The sequence below is a fragment of the Serpula lacrymans genome, assembly GCF_000218685.1.
Source record: "Serpula lacrymans var. lacrymans S7.9 unplaced genomic scaffold SERLAscaffold_3, whole genome shotgun sequence".
Classification (NCBI taxonomy): domain Eukaryota; kingdom Fungi; phylum Basidiomycota; class Agaricomycetes; order Boletales; family Serpulaceae; genus Serpula; species Serpula lacrymans.
Window position 1 is genome coordinate 586231 of NW_006763292.1, and position 21947 is coordinate 608177.

The 21947-nt window shown below is 39.3% G+C and overlaps 1 protein-coding gene across 1 annotated transcript; it reads left to right on the forward strand.

Moving 5' to 3' along the window:
- Window positions 1-5075: 5075 nt before the first annotated feature.
- Window positions 5076-5333, forward strand: SERLADRAFT_346673 (uncharacterized protein; the record flags this gene model as incomplete). The annotated part of the gene is made up of 1 exon (XM_007314381.1): window positions 5076-5333. A coding segment is annotated over one exon (258 nt), but the record flags the coding sequence as incomplete, so codon positions are not given.
- Between the last annotated feature and the right edge of the window lie 16614 nt (window positions 5334-21947).

A 21947-nucleotide genomic window follows, 5' to 3' on the forward strand; every position in this document is an offset into this window, starting at 1 on the left:
AATCAAAATAAATCAAAATAATGTATATTTTGCTATAGTTGCTATAATTGGTAAAAGTTCCAATTATATCCAACTATAGCAAAATCGTGTTTTCCTGATGAAGAGCATAACCCTGAGAGTACTGAAGATTCAGGAGGTTCAGATTTGGGGAAATATCTCCTTTGGAGATGCCAAAGTCCTGTTCTCCAGCACAGATATGACAAAGCTATACATCAAATTGAAATACTGATCTCAAACTAGCCATGTATAGCCTGACATGAGGGTAAATCTGGCTGATTATTCTGATAGTAATTATATATCTTGTATAACCTTATAAGCTTTGATCCAACTCTTCACATTTTCCTGATAAAGGAGGCTGAAGAAAAGGGAGGATGGGTTGAGATTTAGGGTAGAAGGTGGGTAGTGGAGGCTGAAGGTAGGTCTGAGGAAGCTAATGGAAGGCTGAAGGAAGGGCTGAGGAGGATGGGCAGCAGGTTAAGGTTTAGGATGGAGAGTGGGTTGAGGTTTAGGATGGAGGGTGGGTTATGGAGGATGAAGAAAGGGCTGAGGAGGATAAAGGAAGGGCTGAGGATGCTGAAGGAAGGGCTGGGGAGGATAGATGGCAGGTTGAGATTTAGGATGGAGAGTGGGTTGTGGAGGATAAAGAAAGGGATGGGGAGGATGGACAGCAGGTTGAGGTTTAGCATAGAGGGTGAGTTGTGGAAAAAAAGGATGGGCTGGGGAGGATAGATGACAGGTTGAGGTTTACAATAGACAGCAAGTCCACTTGGCACTTGCTTGGGTTTCAATTTGTGCATTGCCTTTACCTTGATATTGTGATCAAAGGCCAGTTTTGCAACACTGGTGCTTGTATATTGTGGAAATTCAGCTTCACTAGTTTTTTTTGCTGACCATTTATCCAGCATCTGTGCCATCATATCGTAGTTCCATGTCCCTGGTTGCTTTCAGATATCGGAGGACACATTTTTCAGCTTCCCAGTGATGGCTCCTTGGAGCTGAGCTATGTCTGCTTAGTATTCCAACAACGTAGGCAATGTCTGGGCGGGTTCCAAGCATGGCATACATAAGGGAGCCTACAATTGAGAGGTATGACACTTGACGCCCTTCAATATGCATCTCATGTTGCACAATATCTTCCCCTGGAGCATTTGCAAGGAGTTTTGATCCATGGGCCATTGGTGTCCATACTAGTTTGCAGTTCTTCATTTCAGTACGCTCCAGGACTGTGTCAATGTATTGGCGTTGCAATAGGGATATTGTTTTGTTTGAACAATCACGTTGGATTTCTATTCCGAGGATGTATTTTGCTTCTCCAAGGTCCCGCATTTTGAATATGGATTCGAGTTTGGCTTTTGTGATATCCATGAATTTTCGGGATGAAGCTCCTAGAAGGAGGTCATCTATATAGATAACAACAAAGCATATTTGTTTGTTGTCCCGGAATACATAGAGACATGTTTCTGCATTTAGTCTTGTGAAACCGAACTCCTGGAGCTTGCGATCAAAGGTTTTGTTCCATGTACAACCAGCTTGTTTTAATCCATAGATGGATTTCTTCAATCTCCAGCAGTATCCAGGTTGGATAGGAACACCCCCTGGAGGAAGCATGTACAGTCCTTCTTCAAGTTCTCCATTGAGATAAGCTGTGTATACGTCCATTTGATCAAGTTCTAGGTCGTACTTTGCTGCCAGGGCTAGAATAATTCAGATCGACTCTAAGTTTGCAACCGGAGCAAAAACTTCCTGGTAATCAATCCCCTCCCTTTGTGTAAAACCTTGTGCAACAATCCGGAGTTTGTATCTCTTAATATTTCCGTTTTGATCAAACTTGATCCGGAACACAGGTTTTGATGTGATAGGTTTCACACCCTTTGGAAGTGGAACAGTGTCATATACTGCATTAGTATTGAGACTTAGGAGTTCCTCCTCCAAGGCAGACTTCCATAATTCTCCATCCGGACGTGATAAGGCTTCCTTTAGTGTCCTTGGAAGGTCTGTGTTAGATGGACCGGTACTTGCTATTCCAGTAAAGAATGTCTCCTCTGTATCAGATGTTTCTTCATGAACCTCAAGAGTGTTAGGTTTCTCCATGGAGTTGTCATGCTGCTCTTTTTGAGACTGTTCCTCATCTAGAGTCTTTTGATAATCTTGGTTTTTGTCTGCAGGACGGGTCTGGCGACTGCTTTTGCATACTCCTAGGACTTCAGCAGGCATGATTGCTCTTTTAGGAACTTGTGCAGGTACTCCAGGGAGTAGACACATTTGTGTGTGTGTTGCCCCACTCACTCCTGAAGGTGCTGAATCACTCCTCGGAGGTGTTGGATGCCTTCCAGAAGCTGATCCAATGGACAGGCTGTTTAGCTGTATCCGGACTTTTTCCACATCAGCTGGCTGTATGTTGAGGGGCTGTCCTCCCACTGACTGTGACTCTACTTTGGCTTTCCATTCTGAAGATGGCCAGTGTTCAGGTCTTGGTTGTAGAGACTGTTGTGGAGGGTGTTTTAGCTGATCAGGTGCTCCCACTGCTCTCGGAACATCTCCACGGAGGTATTGCCCCACTGCTCTTGAAACATCTTCATGCTGATATGGTTCCATTGCTTGTGGAACATCTCCTTGGAGATGTGGTTCCATTTGCAATTCATTTGGATCTCGGATCCGAGGGTCAGGATCATCCTCCTCCAATGTATTTTGGTCTGGATAGTGAGCATTCTCTGGAATGAGTCCCTCCCACTGATCTGTGCTAGTGTCTGTGTTCCAGGGAGCAGTGTCGTCCTTTTGTACCTTTCCGGATTCATTGAATATGACATGCCAACTGGAAAACACAGTCCATTTTTCAGTGTCTAGGAGTTTGTAGGCTTGCTTTCCATGTGTGTAGCCAATCATTATGGCTTTGCGCCCCTTGGAGTAAAACTTCCCTTGCCTTTTGTCTTTCGGAATCAAGGCATATGCTTGGCATCCGATAGGGCAAAATAAAGTTGGATCAACTCTCCTTTTAAACAGTATTTCATATGGGGTCTTTCCATGGAGTCCTGATGCTGGGCTGCGTGCTGTGATATATGCAGCTGTTTGCATGGCATCTACCCAAAATGACTTTGGGAGCTTGGAATCATGGAGCATATTGGTTGCTAATGTAGCCAATGTCTGATTCATGCATTCTGCAATGCCATTTTGTTCCGGAGTGTCTGCAGCTGTAGTTTCTTGGATGACACCATCTCCTCGGAGTTGATTTTTGAATACATTGTCAGTATATTCTCCTCCCCCATCACTCCGGAGGAATTCTGTGTATAGTGGAGTGAAGTTTTCTTCTCCCAAGTGAGTCTGGAAGGATGTTTGGACATCTTCTTTCCATTGCTTGTATTGTTCCAGTGCTTCACTTTTATGTTTTAGGAAATTTATTCAAGGAAATTTGGAGAAATCATCTACAATGATAATCCAGTACGGAAAAACCTCCCTGGAAGTTGGTTTGATTGGTCCTCCAACATCTGTGTGCACAATTTGTATGGGGCACTTGGCTCGGTTTCCTCCAGTGGACTTGAAAGGTAATTTCTTCTTCTTTCCTAAAGCACAAGGTTCACAAAACTCCGGGGTTCCGGTAAAAGTGTCTATGTCCTGGAGCTGTCCTTTTGTAACCATTTGTTGCAAGCGGTCCATTCCAATGTGTCCCATTCTCCTGTGCAATAAATTTACATCTACTGCTGCAAAAGCTGACTCTGGGTTGATTTCGGGTTTTGCTTGGATGTGATAAAGTCCTCGCTTGTGTAAGGCAGTGAGGATAAGTTCCTCCTTTTTCCAAACTTCACAAGTGTTTGACCCTGCTGGAAAAAGTGTTGATAACCCCGTTTTGGACAATTTGTGGACAGAGACGAGTGCTAACGTGAAGTTTGGCACAAGTAAAACATTTGACAGTGCAATATTGTAGTTACGATAACACAATTTTCGGATCTTTCCTTCATTTTCATTCTCCGCTTTAACCTTGTACTTTAGCTTTCACACACGGTGCTACGCGGCACTTCCCCTTTTGTCCAAACTTCTCTTTCTCGCACCACATTGCCTTTCTTATTATTTAGACACAACTCTCTCACACAGTGGAGCTGGCCATGTGGGCTAGGCCCCATGACATCATCAGCCACTGTCTCTATCAAACTGTATAGTACACATGTACAAACAACCCTGTAGTAGTATATATACCCCAATAGATCCAGGAGACTCCTCAGCGAGTCCTCCTGTTGTATACCAACAAACTCTCTGCAGCTCAAGGGGTAACCACTCCCTCATCATCTTCCTTACAGTGTGTTCTGTGTGCGCCAGAGTAACTAACTCTTGGTTGTTACAATAACCAAGATATGAATCTTTCCCCTGCATTTAGGGCTCATCTGGAGCAATGTATCAGACTCAACAATCAATTTCTGTAAAAATATTCAGCACATAATAAAGATATCAGTGTTCATATTGAAGACAGTATGTTCTTATGTTGTTAGTGATACATATAAACATTGCTGAAAAATTGGTTCTTGCAGATATTATCACTGATATTTCTCCTGAGCCAGGCATATTTTATGTATATATCAATTTGTGTCATATACTAAACCCTTTCTGCAAAATATGTAGCTTATTCCATAGATATTGTGAATGATGACTCTAATAGAGAGCATAATAGTGACAAGGATAACAACCTTGATATAGGGAATAGGCTGTTGATATTTTCAAATCTAGAGGATAAAGATGTCAGAAATATCTGTGATCATAGTGATGATTATGGTGATAATGTGTATGACAAGGTCCTGCAAGATAGAGTTAAACATGCTAAACATATGATAGTGAAGTTATTGGCAATCACCCCTCTATTCAGATGGATCTTCAGAAAAAATCATTAGGTGGAGACAAGTGTCCTGTGGTACCACCGTACTCTGCTGCTGAGCCAGGAAAATTGATGGACTCACAAATACAGAGCCTGGAACACTACATTGCATGAAAAATGTTTAACACTGGTATCAAAGCATATGAGCTTCATGCAAATACTACAGTAAGCTACTCAACTACAAATATTCTCACTATACTCTGTCTGCAAGCTTGCCAGCTCTTTAGCCAAGATAGAGCCTGTGAAAATTCATATGTGTTCAAAGAGTTGTATTCCATATACAGGAGACTATAAGGACTTACAAGTTTGTCCTTATATCACAAAGGGTCAAAATACCTGTAAAGAAAATCAATACATTGCTGGGTCAAAATCAAAGCCAAAATCACAAATACTCTGTGTCTCATTTATCCCAATTATCCAAGCAATGTTCTCAAACAAAGAGTCATCACAAATGCTAAGATACAGGGATAAATGATTGTAGAAAATCTTGAAATTATTTGCAGCTGGCTCTAAAGCTTCCCAGAATCAAAGATATTCAGATTTTCCTAATAGGAGTGTACATGAACACCACTATAATGATATGGGGCTGTTTCAAGATAAACATGATATTGTTTTTGCATTATCCACAGACAGTGCTTAGCTTACTATGAAAAAGCAATCCAACACATAGATATTGATTCTCATATTATTTAATTTATTAATTTACCTCCAGAAATAAGGTATCAGTCCAATGACATCATCTTAACCATGGCAATTCTAGAATCTCAGAGTCCAGAAGAGATTGAGTCATTTATATACCCCCTTTTCCATGATGCAGCAAAATGCAGTAAAGGGATATAAATGTGGGATGTTAAAAATTTATTTCATAAACCACATGTATCTATCCATGGTACTAGGGGATATGCTTGGTTCAGCAAAGTTAAATGGAATGGCAGGACATACTGCAATTTATGGTGATAGATTTGTTTTGATTAAAGGTGCAAGGTCTAGCCTTGAAAAGGGTGCCAAGGCTCAGTACCATCCAATTGTCCTACCTAATAATGACAAATATAATAAAGAATGTGCAGTTTATAACCTTGATAAGTTGCCAAGACGTACAAATGAGCATTACTGGTCTACAATCAATAAGCTCAGTATGGCCGCAATAAAAAGCCTTCATGCTACAATTACAAAGGAGACAGGCATTTCTTGCATGCCTTTGACAGCAACAAGTCCAGCATTTGTCCACCCCTACTTCCAATTGATCCCTTTTATCTGTTTTTTGAAAACATTGTGGCATTTATATGGGATTTGTGGACAATATTTAGTTTACCATCTGACCCAATTCATCTTGATAAGAGCAAGGCAGAAATGCTTGGTAAATTGGTTGCTTTAGGGATGTCAACATTGCTACCATCATTTTGTGGTTCTGTTTATGACCCTCATTTAAAGAGACAAAGCCAATACAAAATCTATGAGTGGATAGCATTACTCTATTGGTATATATTACTAATTGGCATTCAGTTAAGGATAAACTCATTGTTATTTCAAAATTTCTTCCACCCCAAAGCAATAATTGAATTTGCTAAGACTATCAAAATAAGGAGTATTGAAGATTTGACTAGTCTTCACCAGCTCATCAAACTATTTCTGACTAACTTTGAGAGAATCTATGTTGATGTTCATCTTAAGAAGATCTCAAGGTTCTGGTTATGTGTCTTCCAATTGACTCATGTTCTTGTTTATATTGAGTGGTATGGGTTGTTATGTATTGGCTCTCAAGCTAGAAAGAACTATTGGAGAAATGGGTCACAAAATTCACCGGAAAAAGCACATTTTGCCAATCTGGCTAACATTATGTGTGAGAGAGAGGTTTTGAAGGATGTCCTTTTGTATTATCCTGAGCTAGAGCCACAATCAGAAAGTAAGGTGGCAAGCATCTTTTTCACAAAAATATTAATCAGGAAGAAAGAGTGGTAACACGGTCAATTATTTTCTGTGCATATTCAAGCTATTTCATTCTATGAGATTGAAGGATATGAAAATGGATTTGTTGTTTACCAACCCCTTAATAATGTTCAGCACACTCTAAATATATGGAAGGGAAAATGGTCTGAAGATATTAATCTTATCTGTCTCCTCTATAGTAAATATTGTTGGAATATGGTACTACAACAATTAAGTGTACAGTGACTCCAAAAACTGTTGCAATGTTTGGCCTAAATGCGGTGTGCAAAGTGCACTGCCAACAGGCATAGGAATCTTGCTCAGCTTTGGTGAAGTCAACAAAAGTACTTGGTCTTGGCTACAAAATGGTTCCTGGGTCATATGATTTGGCCCAGCGGTTGTGAAAATATGCTCATTTCAAAACAGCAATACCATTGCAACAGTTTTTTCACTTTGGTATCAAAGGAGATATCTAGGGAATATCAGTACTTGGTATAGCCTCTTTTTGCCTTGAGCACTACCTGAATACTCCTAGTACAGGCAACACCAGCAATCTTTACCTGTATGATCGTGACTAGTAGCATAGAAGTGATAAGCACATATCCTACTTCAAGTCAGGCTAGTACCATATACTACTAGTAATAATGTCAATACTCAGGCTTAATAACCATAATGATTATACTGTACTGTTTTGACCTGAACTTTGTCACATAGTCACAGGCTATTATAAAGCAAAGCTATTCAGTGTGATGGTCACATATTTTTACTCCATTCAAAACTAATTTACCAATGGTTATTCAAGATGCAAAAAAGTGAAATATCAGCTCAAATGAGTTAAAGGGCTAAATACAAGACAGCGGTGTGATCACTATAAAAATCAGTAAACTGCTTGTTAGCTACCTGTTGTCTCTTTCCTTGTCCGAGTTCTTACCACCAGAGATTTGCATTAATCCAGACTTGCTTCACTGTGATAAAATTGCTTGATAAATCAATTAGTAGGTGAAAATAATAGTACAGAACCTAACAGGCCTGACAAACCTCTATCCAATTATCTTTCATATCAAAAACCTTTGACAGAAGATTCACCAAATGGCAATCTATCAAAGCTATCCTTAGACCAGTCACATATCACCAAACCACCACAAAAACATAAAGCTAAATATGACATCAGTCACATCAAGTATCAGTAAAATTCAGGTCAAAATAGTATAGTAGTAGTGGTTACTGTCACTGGCAATGCTAGTACAGCAGGACTACTAGTGACTTTAAGTTGGACTTGCCAGCCTATGAGTGCTAGTGAGTCAACTCCAAATTTCAGTCAGATTATACCTATTTGTGAGAATAAATCTAAACCTACTATCCAGGATAACAAATGCAGCCTGTGAAATAGCACACTTCAAATTTTGGCACCTGATGTACCCTCAAAATTAATTAGGAAGCTGAATAAGGTGCCATTAGGACTTTTGGCACTATTACACTATCAACTAAAGATATTTGAAGGACCTTTTGTTTCTAGTTAGATTGTTAACCGACAATAATTTTGATAGCTCTGAATATTTTCCCTCAATTACCCACATACACCCCCAAGAAGGTTAGAGGCTGTGGGGGTCTTAGTCACTGATAGTTATATTGACACTATCAATCACTGGCACTGGGTTCAAGTTAACTGTCATCTACTACATATGACACCTGTCAAGAATTGAGTCTAGACATCAATCAGGTGATGTGTCACATAATCCATCATATAACTTCAAAAGTAAAAGTCCCAAAGATAAAGTAAAAGGAAAATAAAATTGAAAATAGATGCCAAAAATACTGTTATTACAGCAGCTCCCATCCAATCATCATATTGCACATTGTAACTTAATAGTATATTGTTAGAGATCTTGCTTTATATTAAAGTAAACCAGATTAAGTATTCATTGGCTAGGGTATAGGATTTAGCTGACAAAATAAACTTTTGCTAGTGTAAGCAGCCAGTAGCACAGGATGCAAGCTGTGATTTCCTGGATATATCCAAAGAACTTCAAGGCAGGGTAGTCATTGTGTCTGAGTCTCAAATATATTTAACATGTATCTGGTGGAAACATTGTGTTATTGTTTACCAATCCCACAAATCATAAACTCGAGGCTTTAGACATTGCTAATTCCAAGTACATACAATATTTCAACATGAACTATGTATTTGGAATTACAGAATTAAGATTCAGACAAGTTGAAGGGGCTGTTCACAATGAGGACAACTCTACATTCATTTTTTTTCAGAATGAGAATGTGTTACAAGGCATTGTGGAAAACCTAATAAAACTATGTGAAACTCAGCCGCTGCCCAAGAGGCTATAGAAATGGCTTTATTATTTACCTATATAAAACTACAATGAATGTTAGTTTAAGGTGATCTCTAATAAATGTAATGTAACATACCTCAGCCGCTGCCCAAGAGGCTATAGAAACGACTGAGGTATTTCTATACTAAACCCCCTACTACTTATAGTTGGAGGTGCTACTTGCTATAGTATAATGACTCCTAGGAGAACAATGGTGACTCTATGGAGTGGTCGCTATGCTCCACGGAGAACAATGGCTGCTTCAGGGACCAGGTTTATCTGGTTTTGTCAAAACCTACATTGCCAATATGACTACCAAGTTCCTATAGTTCATGCTGACAATGTTTTTGGGTTAGGAATAATTCCCATTCAAAGTACATTGGTACTTACTATTAGTTCCATTTTTATTGCCCCACACTGTAATACCAGATCATGAACATTATATGTGCCATGCAAAGGCAACAAGAACTTCCTTCAGTTTAGGCATTTCAACACTCACACCAGGAAAGTCTCAATCTCACAGTGTTGACCAAGGTGCCTCTCAAATTCCAAGCAGTGGGTATATTTTATGTGGTTGATTTATTGTTTGACATCTGTGTGGATCATAGCAAGTACCTTCTGTGATACCAAGTGCTCCAGTAGCCCCAAACTTTGCTACCACCATCAATCAAATATCCGGCCTAAATCTCTTGACCATATCTGAGAGTTTGATAGCCGCCAATGAAAACACTGATTCCTTCCATGGTGAAGGATTTAATTGTATGTTTATCATGTACAGTCCTGTGTTTACATTTATTCATATGGATAATCAGCTTTTCTTACAAGTAGTGCACACTCTGGTCCTACCCTCAACAACCAACAAGCGACCTTTGGATCTGTCTGACTATCTTTTACAAGCAGCTGAAAGCTCGCTTCTACTCCTAACAATGTGACAACACCAACAAGACACAGTCTTGGGGCACTGGAGCACAATGAAACAACACTCAAAAGAGGAGGAAGAGGTGGGAGTGGTTACCCATTTGGTAGGAACAAGTGAGTTGTTGGTAGACAACAGGAGGACTCGCTGAGTCCTTCCCCATGTATTGCTCCTGTATATATACTAAAATACATGAGGTACTATACAGTTGTAAATAAAGTTTGAAGTCCAATGTCTAGCATGTGACCTGGAAAAATAAAAGTAAAAGTACGAAAAAGGTGAAGTGTAAGTAGGTACTGGTATGTCAATTGTAACAAACAATCAACAATCAGGTATTGAATGCATTCATTCATCTAGCCGCTTTCAGCAACAAGCAAACTGGAGGCCATGACCACTTTGTGTGTCCTCATATGATACTTCCTCCCACTATTCCTTGAGTAGGCATACACTTGCAGCCCACAAACTTAGTGCCTTTGATCAAACCGGAATAAATTACCATTTCAACATTCAAGCTACTCAAGGTCCTTTGTCTAGGTAACAACCTACTACCAGCTCCCTATGTTCCTCATGATATCACAGCAAGCATAGTCACACCCACAATTAATGAAAAAACTTGAAAATAGTTAATATATTTGATTATATTTTGGACCTACAAGATTTTGCGAGAATAATGTATTTTGGTTTACATATATCCATGGATACTATGTTTTGTGTGGAAAAATAGAAATATGTTAACAAAAATACATTAATCTTACAAAATGTAGTAGGTTCAAAATATAATCAAATATTTTAACAGGCTTTTTCATCAATTTTGGCAAAAGTCAGTTATGCTTGCTGTGTATATCTATTCAAGTTCCCTGCCCAGGCACTGACCTTGTCGCTGAGTTTGATGCTTTAGTAGGGCTGGGCAACACTCTCGTCGGCATGCAAGCTATTTGTGGCATATCCCTTATAATGTATCTGAATTTTTGGGATTTGTTAAGTTGTTCAGTCATCTCAAGTCATGTTGGAATAACAATAAATTGCTTTTACTAGCTGAGTTTCAATTTGACCAAAATACAGCGCCTTTCACTTGTTCTAATGCCAGCAGTGGCCTACATTCAAGCACAAGCCAACCAGGAGGAGCGCAGATTATCCAGGGTACTTCCATTTCCTCTGACATATTTCTCAAATTCGCCTATCTTCCAGCAGGGGTCAGCTGGTGAGTCCATCAGTATGAACTCATTATGCAATCAACTCTCAATCAAACCCCAAATCAACTGGAATCTTGGTGATTGGATTGACAGTGTGATGAGAGATCCTAGTGGTAATTTGGGCCTCTTTTTTGCATTCAGAATTGATACTGATGGAGTTTCTAGCATTGCCTTCTGCTCTGAAAACCATGGAGCAGTCATATCCTGGAATAATGTGGAACTTCTTGCTATCAAACATTACAGAGTCTTTCTTATTTCCGTTAACATGTTCCCCAATAAATCTCAAATAAAAGCATTAGCCAAATTGTTGTTGAATAAGACCATTGGCTTATTGAAGGATCATTCAGACTTTGTACATTTAGTAAGGCTTTTACTCTATATATTCTTGGTATCCAGCCTGACATTTCTTCCTAGCTAAATTTTGTTTCAGCCTGTTCATTTCTCCCTTTAAGTTGAACAGGATAAAATTTAAGATAAAGCATGGCCAGATTCAGGTGTGAGGTGACAGTGGCCTATCATATTATACACTAAACACACCTATAATCCTGAGGATCCCTGGAATGACCTACTGAGGAGTGGTTTGCTTATTAATGTGAAATTTTTATTATCGTGCTAGCTATTCACTATACTAATGTTTGTTTTCAATTCAGGCATTCAAACACATTTTCACCTCCCCAAATTCTGTTGACCAAGGAGCAAAAGCCACTTGTTCAAGCAATACACACATTCACAACATGTGTTTGGTTGCAAAAGCTTCAATCACATGTGGCTACCCAGGTATGTATCTAATCTGTCTTTTGATTTTGCTTTCTATCCTAAGCATATTGTACTTACTAGGTTCGTTTTGTGCTAACTTCAGCACAAATATTTTCTCGCACAGATTTAACAACTAACTTGGAACATTTCTATTCTGAATCTCCTTGACAACCTTGATAAAAAAGATAAAATCAATCAGCTGATAGCATGGTGGAATCAGTAGGTGCCTCTTAGAATTAGTTTACTCTACTTTTCATACAGCCAAATTTTCCCTGTATATTCCCTCACCTGAAAATATTCCCTCAAAAAATAGTGCCCTTGCCAAAATCTGTGAGAAACAAGCTACCTTGAAAAGGTCTAGCCAAGTTAACAGGACAATAGGTACCAGCAATGGTACTTTGGGGGTTTGAATAGGGACCAATGTATATCTGATTGTTGTTGGTATACTATAGTACCTTGAGAACTTTGCAACACCTATTATAATTCTGATAAACAGAAGACTCAGTCTGAATACTTGAGAATTTTATATCTATTATTCTAACCTGATAAACAGAAGACTGATAGACTATAAGTAAAACTATATGTAGTAGAGAAATGAACATATTGCTCACCTCAGTCCAAGTACTTGAGAACTGAGGTGGCAACATGCTGTGTGGGTGAATATAAACACAGTATTATGTAATTGCTTGCCTATGCTAGAGTTGCTTTGAAAAACAAAAGAACTGATAAAAAACAACACACCCACTCAACAAGGGCATAGTTACTTTAAACCCATAGATAAAATAAATGTTTTGTGCTTTAAACGTTGTAGTCCTTTTGTTAGCACATCCACAGCTTGCTCTCCAGTTGGCACATATTCAAGACTGATATCCCCTCTTTCCAGTCTCTCTCGGATGAAGTGGTGTCTGATGTCTATATGCTTGGTGCATTGGTGGAAAGTTGCATTTTTGGCTAACACTAAAGCTGATTTATTGTCGACCTTTAATGTGGTAGGTCCAACTGGAAAACCAACTCTGCAAGCAGAGTATGTAACCATAGAGCTTCCTTTGTAGCAGCTGATTCTGCAACATATTCTGCTTTGGTGCTACTAAAGATTGTTGTTTTCATGACCAAGTTATGGCTCCCCCATACAGCAAGTAAACACAACCAGATATGGATCATCTATTATTTATGTCTGCACCCCAACATAACCAGTGAAGGTTTTATTTGCATTTGCAGATCCATACAACAGAGAAAAATTAGTAGCACCCTTGAGGTATCTGTAAACCTGTTTCATTGCATTCCAGTGAGTCAAACCTGGTGTTGCTGTGTGCTTGTTCAGAATGCCTACTGCATAGGCCAGATCTGGTCTTGTACCCAGCATGAGGTTCCATAGGAGTGACTACAGGCCTACATTTGGCTATTTTAAACTGAACTAGTACAGAGTTAATATACTAATGCTGGGACAATTTGATGCTTCAGTTTGGGCAGTCTCAAATGATCTCCATGTTGAGGACCCAGTGGGCTTCTCCTAGATTTTTCATTTCATATATCTGGCTTAATTTGGCCTTAAGTTGCTTTATTGCATTTAGGTCATTTGAGATTAGCAGCTCGTCATTGACATATATTGCCACTATAACATATGTCTTATTATGCCTCTTGTAGGAGATTGCATGGTTTGATTTATATCGAGTGAATCCTAGGCATTCAAACTCTGATTGGATTTTGGCATACCAAGCTCAGCTAGCTTTCTTTAGTCCGTAGATTGAACACTTTAACTTCCATACTTTGGGTTTTGATAGACCAAATCCTGGGGGGGCATTCCATGAATATCTCCTTGTCAAGATCACCATTTAGGTACACTGCCTTTACATTTATATGATGGATTTTGAGGTTATGACTGGCTGCTAGAGTAAGTAGAGTGTGTATCAATGCAAATTAGTCACAGGGGTGAAAATTTGACTGTAATTGACTCCCTCAGCTTGCAGGAATCCTTTTGCTATGACTTGTGCCTTGAATTTTAAAAATTTGTTGTCTGGGCCTCTTTTCACTCAATAGACCCATTTTGAACCTACCATCTTTCTATTTTTCTGCCCTTTTACCTCGTCAAAAAGGTCAACCTTCTTGAAAATGGCCATTTTAACCAGCATGGCGGCATGCCAGCTCTCAGTGTCTGGTCTATTCATGGCTTTGTGGTATGTGGTTGGTTCAGAGTTGACTTATAATGCCTTGTATGTATGTTCATCACAAAAAACACTTTGGCTATATAGCAGAGGCAATACTATTTATGCTATTATAGCTCTCATAGTACTATAAGTTTGAGCACACATGTATAATCTTATATAGCTAGCCAAGGCATTATAATGGCTCATATAGCTCTAATAGCCTATATAGCTGTTAAGACCATAGTACATATTTATAGCAATGCTTTATCTAAGTATAAGTTGTGACAATGTGTAAAACAAATGACAAGTCCATAGAAGGTCAATATATTACACATGTATAGTATATTTTGTAAGCCTTTATGGTGTAGTGGATAAATGTGTGGTATGTGGCTGTAAGTTTATTGGTCAGCAAAAAAGGGGACCAACAGGTTGAGAGTTCAAACCTTGTGTGTGTGATTATTTTTTTAAATCAGCCATAAGCTCTCTCATAGCTTATATATCAGCTATATGCTATAAGTGCTATAAGAGGCCTATAAGAGTACTATAAGAGCACATTGTTCCTGAATAGATGTTGGGGTTTCTATTGCAGCTATAATCACTATGACAACTATATTTGCAACTATAGTACTATTAGAGTCTATATAGCCAAAGTGTTTTTCCTGATGTTTGTCACAAGGTGAGTCTGTTTTCTCATGGTTATTTGTGTCCTCGCTGACTTCACAGGGCATCTCTGCACGCCCCCCAACCTTGTTGTCCCTTACCTCATCCCTCTCCTCTGCCTTCTCCTATATTGTCTTGGACTTATATGCATTTATGAAGAAACACTATTGTCATTGTGGATTGGCGCTTTTTGAGTACATGAGGAACATCAGATGGCAGGAGGTGGTATAGGATGAGGACATGGAGTGGAAGGACCCTGGGATGTGGGAGAAGGTTGAGTTGAGTGATGTTTGGCCTTTGTCAACAGTCTGCAACTCGTGGCAGGTGCATCAAACTTGTTGGTGCCTTTGAGCTGACCTGTTTGCTCTTTTGTAGATAATTTAGGGGCCTCAAATGGCTTATCAATGGGATCAGCGACTCAATTTGCATCAAAAGATGCCTCGTCAAGCTTAATTTCCCCATCACCCTCTCTGCTCAAGCTGTTGTTGTTGTCCGCGTCCGGAATGAGGGTGGATTCAATTTCTGCAACCAGATGTAGCTCTGGCAGGTAAGTGCCTTTGTCTACCTGTGGTTGATTAATCCTCTCATTACTCAACAGTACACAAGTTAGGCCCGCTTTATTGTCTTCCATGAAGACAACATCTCTATACTTGATTATACATCCTGATGCTCTGTGCAAGCATACATAGGTGTGCCTGTGTGGGGTGTATGTTACAATTAAAATACCAGCACCTACTTACACTTCACTTTTGTACTTCTACTTTTATTTTCCAAGTCACATGACCAGTCATGTGACCATTTACTTTACTTTACATTTTTGACTTTTCATAGTCACATGACCAGTCATGTGATACATTACCTGACCAGTGTCTAGACTCATCATGTGACCGGTCACATGCTAGACATTGGACTTTGAACTTTATTTACAACTGTACAGTACCTCATATATTTTAGTATATATACAAGAGCAATACATGGAGAAGGACTCAGCGAGTCCTCCTGTTGTCTAGCACAACTAACTCACTGCAGGCTAAGGGGTAACCACTCCCCATCATCTTCTTTATAGTGTGTTCCTGTGTGCGCCGGAGTAAATAACTCTTGGTTGTTACAGTGTACCCAACATATACACATTCAAGCATTTTTGCATCAAGTTTACCGCTTTTTTCATCAGATATGTGAATATACACTGCACCTGAATGTTTGTAGATGGGAAACTGAAGGCTGTTTCCTGAGAATGCTTCCTGAGGGGTTACTTTTTCTTGTAGTGCACGTGTAGGGACTCGGTTAATCATGTGGGCAAAATATAGCACTGCATGACCCCAACAGGATTTGGGCAGTTCTGTGCTTTAAAGCATGCTATATGCCATTTCCATAATGGTACAATTCATTTGTTTGGCCACACCGTTTTCTTGAGGCATGTAGGCATTGGTTTTCTTGTGATGGATCCACTTGGACTTGAGGTAAGTTTTGAATTCTTTGGATCACCACCTCCATCACTTCTGAAAAAATTTGCTCACTGACCAGTTTCGTTTGTTGCCCTTGTTAGGTATTATTTTGTGCAGGTGAATGCTTCATCCTTTGTTTTTAATAGTTTCACAAGCAGATTATGTGAATGTCCATCAATGAAGGTGATGAAATATGTATTCCCCAAGCGTGTAGAGACTAACATAGGTCGACAGATATCTGAATATGTCCTGTGTAGAACACAAGGATTTTTGACTTCAGTTTTTTTTGGTATGGTTTTTCTGGTCTGTTTCCCTGCTAAACAGAGTCTACAGTCCTCCCTCTTTATGTCTGGTTTTCCAACAATTTCTAGGCCTCTAACTATCTCATTTTTAGGCTTGGCAGTGCATCTGATGGAAGCAAGGCCACACAGGCTCATTGAGGTATGTGCAGTGTTGCATCTAGTATGTAAAGGTTTTTATGCTTGTGCACTAATGCAGCCTTTTGTCCCTTCCATAGTATTTTCCAAAGGCTGTTCTTGAGCCTTATTTTGTAGCCTTTGCTTGATAATCTGGATAGTGACATCAGGTTATTATGCAAATTGGGAAAGTAGTAGATGTCCTGTAGCATGGTTTGACAAGTGATCTGATTTCCTATACAGACATCCAGCTTGATGCAGCCTATCCCAGTGGCCAAGACTAATCTGTTATCTCCAAGTATAACTGTTTCAGGTGGGATGGTCTTGTAAAAGGTGACTAACTAGTCATGACGGGACATTATATCTGCTGATGCTCCAGAATCAATGATCCAGGAGTCATTGTTTTGAGAGCAAAAATCCTTTGGCTTCATTAGGTTGGCCATGAAGAGCTGTATAAGTTTTTCATCCAAGGTTTTTTCTATTTTAGCTGCAAGCTCAGGTTTGTTCTTCTTAGCACTTGCTTTGGCTGCCTCATCAGCCTTCTTTATGCAACAGTCTTTTTTGATGTGGCCAAGTTTTCCACAACTGGAATAGAAACATTTTTTTTTCTTATTCTTTTTGGGCTTCTCTTTTGGCTTATGCTTCAACACTTTAGTTGCAAGTGCTGAGTGTTAGCTTCCTTTGGGATTTCTCCTCAATTAGGATTTGTCTGATATGGCGTTCATTGACAGTTTGTCTTCAGCAGGCATCAGGATTGTGCAAAGAGTGGAGTATGAGGGTGGTAACGAGATAACCATAGTCACTGCTACTAATGAGTCATCTAAAGGCTGTCCAAGCGAAGCTAACACATGTGCCTTTTGGCGCATGCTGTTTAGTTGGGGTTCTAGGGTTGTGTCCTTGGTTAAGTTGCCTCGATATAATTTGCCTATCAGGTAAGCAATAGTTTGCTCGTGTTTCCCTTCACAGTGATTCTTGAGCTGAGTCCATACTTCTTTGGCACTTGTTAAATAGAGCACTCCGTTTAAGGGTTTATCCTTCAAGGTGAGTGATATTTGGGCCCTAGCTTCGTTGTTTTTCTGATTGCATTTAGCTTGTTCTACTGGTTTCAGTCCCCTGGATCTATATCTGACCCTTCAATTATAACTAGTAGGCCATAAATATCCAAGATTATCTGGATTTGGTACTTCCACACTTGGAAGTTTGAGCTGTCATTTTCAAGTGACGGAATGTCATAGAGGCGGCTTGATCCATGAGCTACTTTACCAGATATGCTGGCTGACAACATTGTTGTCAGAGTGGCACCAGTTTGGGAGATTGGTGATGTCATAGTGGACATGATAGTTTGATGGAATGTGATTCAACAAATGGCTTTTTGAGTTTAAGCTTCAGAAGAGAGCAGGGCTCATAATCTATAACTCTGATAAACAGAAGACTCAGTCTAAATACTTGAGAACTTTATATTTATTATTCTAACCTGATAAACAGAAGACTAATAAACTGTAAGTAAAACTGTATGTACTAGAGAAATGGACATGTTGCTCACCTTAGTCTAAATACTTGAGAACTGAGGTGGCAACATGCTGCGTGGGTGAATATAAACACAGTATTATGTAATTGCTTGCCTATGCTAGAGTTGTTTTGAGATACAAAAGAACTGATAAAAAACAACAATTATTTTTATTTTTCCTATAATATTCCTGGGCCCAATAGTCCAGGTTCCCACTGCAATAATGAAATTAATAAATGTCCCTGGAATTTTAGTTGTTGACTGTACATGATGACATAAGATTGAACTTTTGGGATGTGTCTACATTAGTAGAATATTATGGCAGATTCTTACTAGTTGTGGACATTTAGGGGATCAGTCAGAGCCATGACTTGTGCTTCCTTATCAGAGACAAGGAAAAGTGGATGCTTTCTCATATTAAAAAATCATATGTGTACCACTTCTTGTCCGGGTTGGTCTTTCATCTTTTGCTTCTTAACTGTTGATTGCAGAGTGAACCATCATTTAGCTAGTTTCCTGACTGAACATGGCCACTACATCATGGGCAAAGCAGAATTATTGGATGCCTATCAAAATAATCAACGCCACAGCCATGGTATGACTGGTGCTGACACTTGTCTTTCCACTTAGCAATAGATCAACACAATACTTGTCTCTGATTGGTCTCACTCATTTTGACTACAAGCAATGTCTTTGTGCACCTTAATACTTGTAACGGATACATGTTACTTCATTACTTGTTACAGTCACATTTCCTTTTTCATTCATTTACCATAATTCTAACACTCTTTTATTGCTTGTAGAACTACTGCCGCTCATTAGTTTATTTAGGTTTCCTTAAAATTGTAGAAATTATACCATGTAAGCGAACTTTGGAGCTTCGCCCAAAGATTTACTCTGTGATTATAACCAGCTTTTTGTGGCCACCATTGTTCTTTCACATGATATTTATATATGTTTGTTATATAAGAAGCATGTATTTATATTGTTACGGCATTCATTTGCCAAAGGAATCCTTTTCCCGCGCCTTTTCCCATGTCCTGAGGGACCAAATATCCAACAAGACTCCAACACCTATTCATGTATATAAAGGCTCTCTGACTCGTCCCAGGGAGCCCAGTGTTCTTAGGAATAGCAGACTTGAAACTGTGATCTCTGGTGCGCTCAAGACATCTCTCATCTTTCCATTTTCACTCCTGTGACGTTCAGTGACCCTTACAATACTGCTCCAAGGTCTCCACAAAAGCTACTCATTGCCTAAATGCTTAACTTGTCAAGACCAAAATCATGTATAAACTGTTTTTTTATTCAATCCTACCTTGAAAGAGATTGTTCATGATGAAAACTAGGTCCAGGTCTGTGAGCTGGCAAGCTGACTGAATAAAGATAATTGTACTGTAATGATATCAGTAAACTATCATATGGAAGTATATAGTGTACTCACAGTCCAACTGCCTTGCGAGAACTAAGGTAGTTGAACTATGGTCCGACGTTTTGACACTATGTGGCTGTACATATTAGTAATCAAATAATGGAGTCTATGATATGGGTTGTATTCCAACACTCCCCTTCGGACCTAGCATAGTCCTATCATATATGTGAATCTATCATGTTTGACTTTGGAAAGAGATTTTGTGAAAATGTCAGCTATCATATTGTTTGTAGGGCAAAAAGATAGTGTAACTTTATCATCTTCAACAACTTCTCGGATGAAGTGATATCAAATATCAATATGTTTCATCCAAGGGTGAAATTTGTTGTTTTTGGAAAGAGCTATTGCTCCTTGGTTATCAAAGTATAATATTGTTGGCTCGTCAATGGGTGACCTTAGCTCGCTGATAAGGTTTTGTAGCCATAGGACATCTTTGAGTGCATGTGTAGCCGCTATGTACTCGGCTTCAGTGCTTGATAGTGCGACAATGGGTTGTTTCTTTGTTCCCCACACAACGAGTAAGCCTGCAAAGAAGGAGATATGGCTGGATATCGAGTGTCTGTGCCCTTGAGAGGCATTATCTGCGTCAGTGTATGATATAATGGATTTGTCATTGTTGCTTGATATGATTGATAGGTCACGGGTCCCTTTCAAGTAATGTATTACTCTTTTGACGGCTTCCCAGTGCTGTTTGCCTGGGTTTTGATTGAATTGAGGGAGCATGTTGGTGGCAAATGTTATATCAGGACAAAGTCCCAATGCTATCCATGTGAGGCATCCAATGGCCTCTTGATAAGGTACACTTTGCATCTCTTTGAATTGTTTCGGAGTGCTGGGGGATTGTTCAGTACTGAGACTCAGGCCTGCTTCAAGAGGTGTTCCTACAGGTGCCGCATTTTTGAGTCCAAATCGTTCAACTACCTGGTCAATGTAGGCTTGCTGTGATATTGATATCTGCCGTTTTTGCTGGTTGTATTTGATGTTGAAACCAAGCAGCCACTTTATTTCACCCAGGTCAGATATTTTGTAGGATTTGGATAGTTCTCTTTTGAATTATTCGACTGTGTGAATGCAGTTAGATGTGATTACTAAGTCATCTGTGGATACGGATATTTTGTTGGATTTGTTTTTGTGGTGTCGATAGAATATGGTGTGATCGACAGATGATCTTTTGAATTCAATTTCTCGCAACAATTTTGTGAGTGTTTCGTACCATTTGTGCCCTGATTGTTTTAGTCCGTATAAGCTTTTCTTGAGCTTGCACACTTTATCTTTGTCTCCGTTTTTCAGAATAGCCTGGTGGTGGTCTCATATAAATGTCCTCTTATAATTTTGCATTGAGGTAAGCATTTTTTATGTTGGCTTGGTGTATGTGCCATCCAAGGTTGTTGGCATTTGCAAGGATAGTTCGGACTGATGGGAGTTTTGCTACTACTGCAGATGTCTCGTTGTAGTCCACGCCTTCTCATTGGCCGTACCTGTTTGCTACCAATCTTGCTTTGTAATGTGCTACCCGCTGAGTCCTTCCCATGTATTGCTCCTGTATATATACTAAAATACATAAGGTACTGTACAGTTGTAAATAAAGTTTAAAGTCCGATTTTTAGCATGTGACTATGAAAAGTCAAAAATGTGAAGTAAAGTAAATGGTCACATGACTGGTCATGTGACTTGGAAAATGAAAAGTAAAAGTACAAAAAAGTGAAGTGTAAGTAGGTGCTGGTATGTTAATTGTAATAGTAGTGTTTACAGTTTTCGTCTTATCCGACAAATTGAGCCTCTTCTGCCTTGTGCTCAAGTTTTGGTGAGCTCTTTCTTTTTACAAATATGGTGCATCCAAATTGATAGATGCCATGTAGATTAGGCTTTGTGTCGTTTCGCATCTCGTATGGTGTTTTATTAGGTAATACTTTTGTTGCTGACCTGTTTTTGAGCCATACAGAGTGATTTATTGCTTCTGCCCATAGATTTTTGGGTAGTTTAGCTTCAATTAGCATAGCACGTGCGTGCTCGACCAACATGCGGTTTAGGTATTTGGCTACTCCGTTCTGCTCAGGGGTATCATGAATAGTTTGTTCATGATGAATGCTAAGTTTTGATAGGTAATTTTTAAATTCTTTGCTTGTATATTCACCACTGCCATCTAATCGTATTTGTTTGATCTTAGTGCCATGGTTTTGGGTGTTGAGATGTTTTACAAAGTCCCGGAATGATGTGATGGCTTCATCTTTTGTTGCCATGAATTGCACTGTGGTTTCACGAGTGAAGTCGTTGGTAAATGATATGTAGTATTGTTTGTTTCCAATTAATTTGACTTGAGCAGGTCCCCATACATCCATATGGATACATTCTCCATAGTACTTTGCA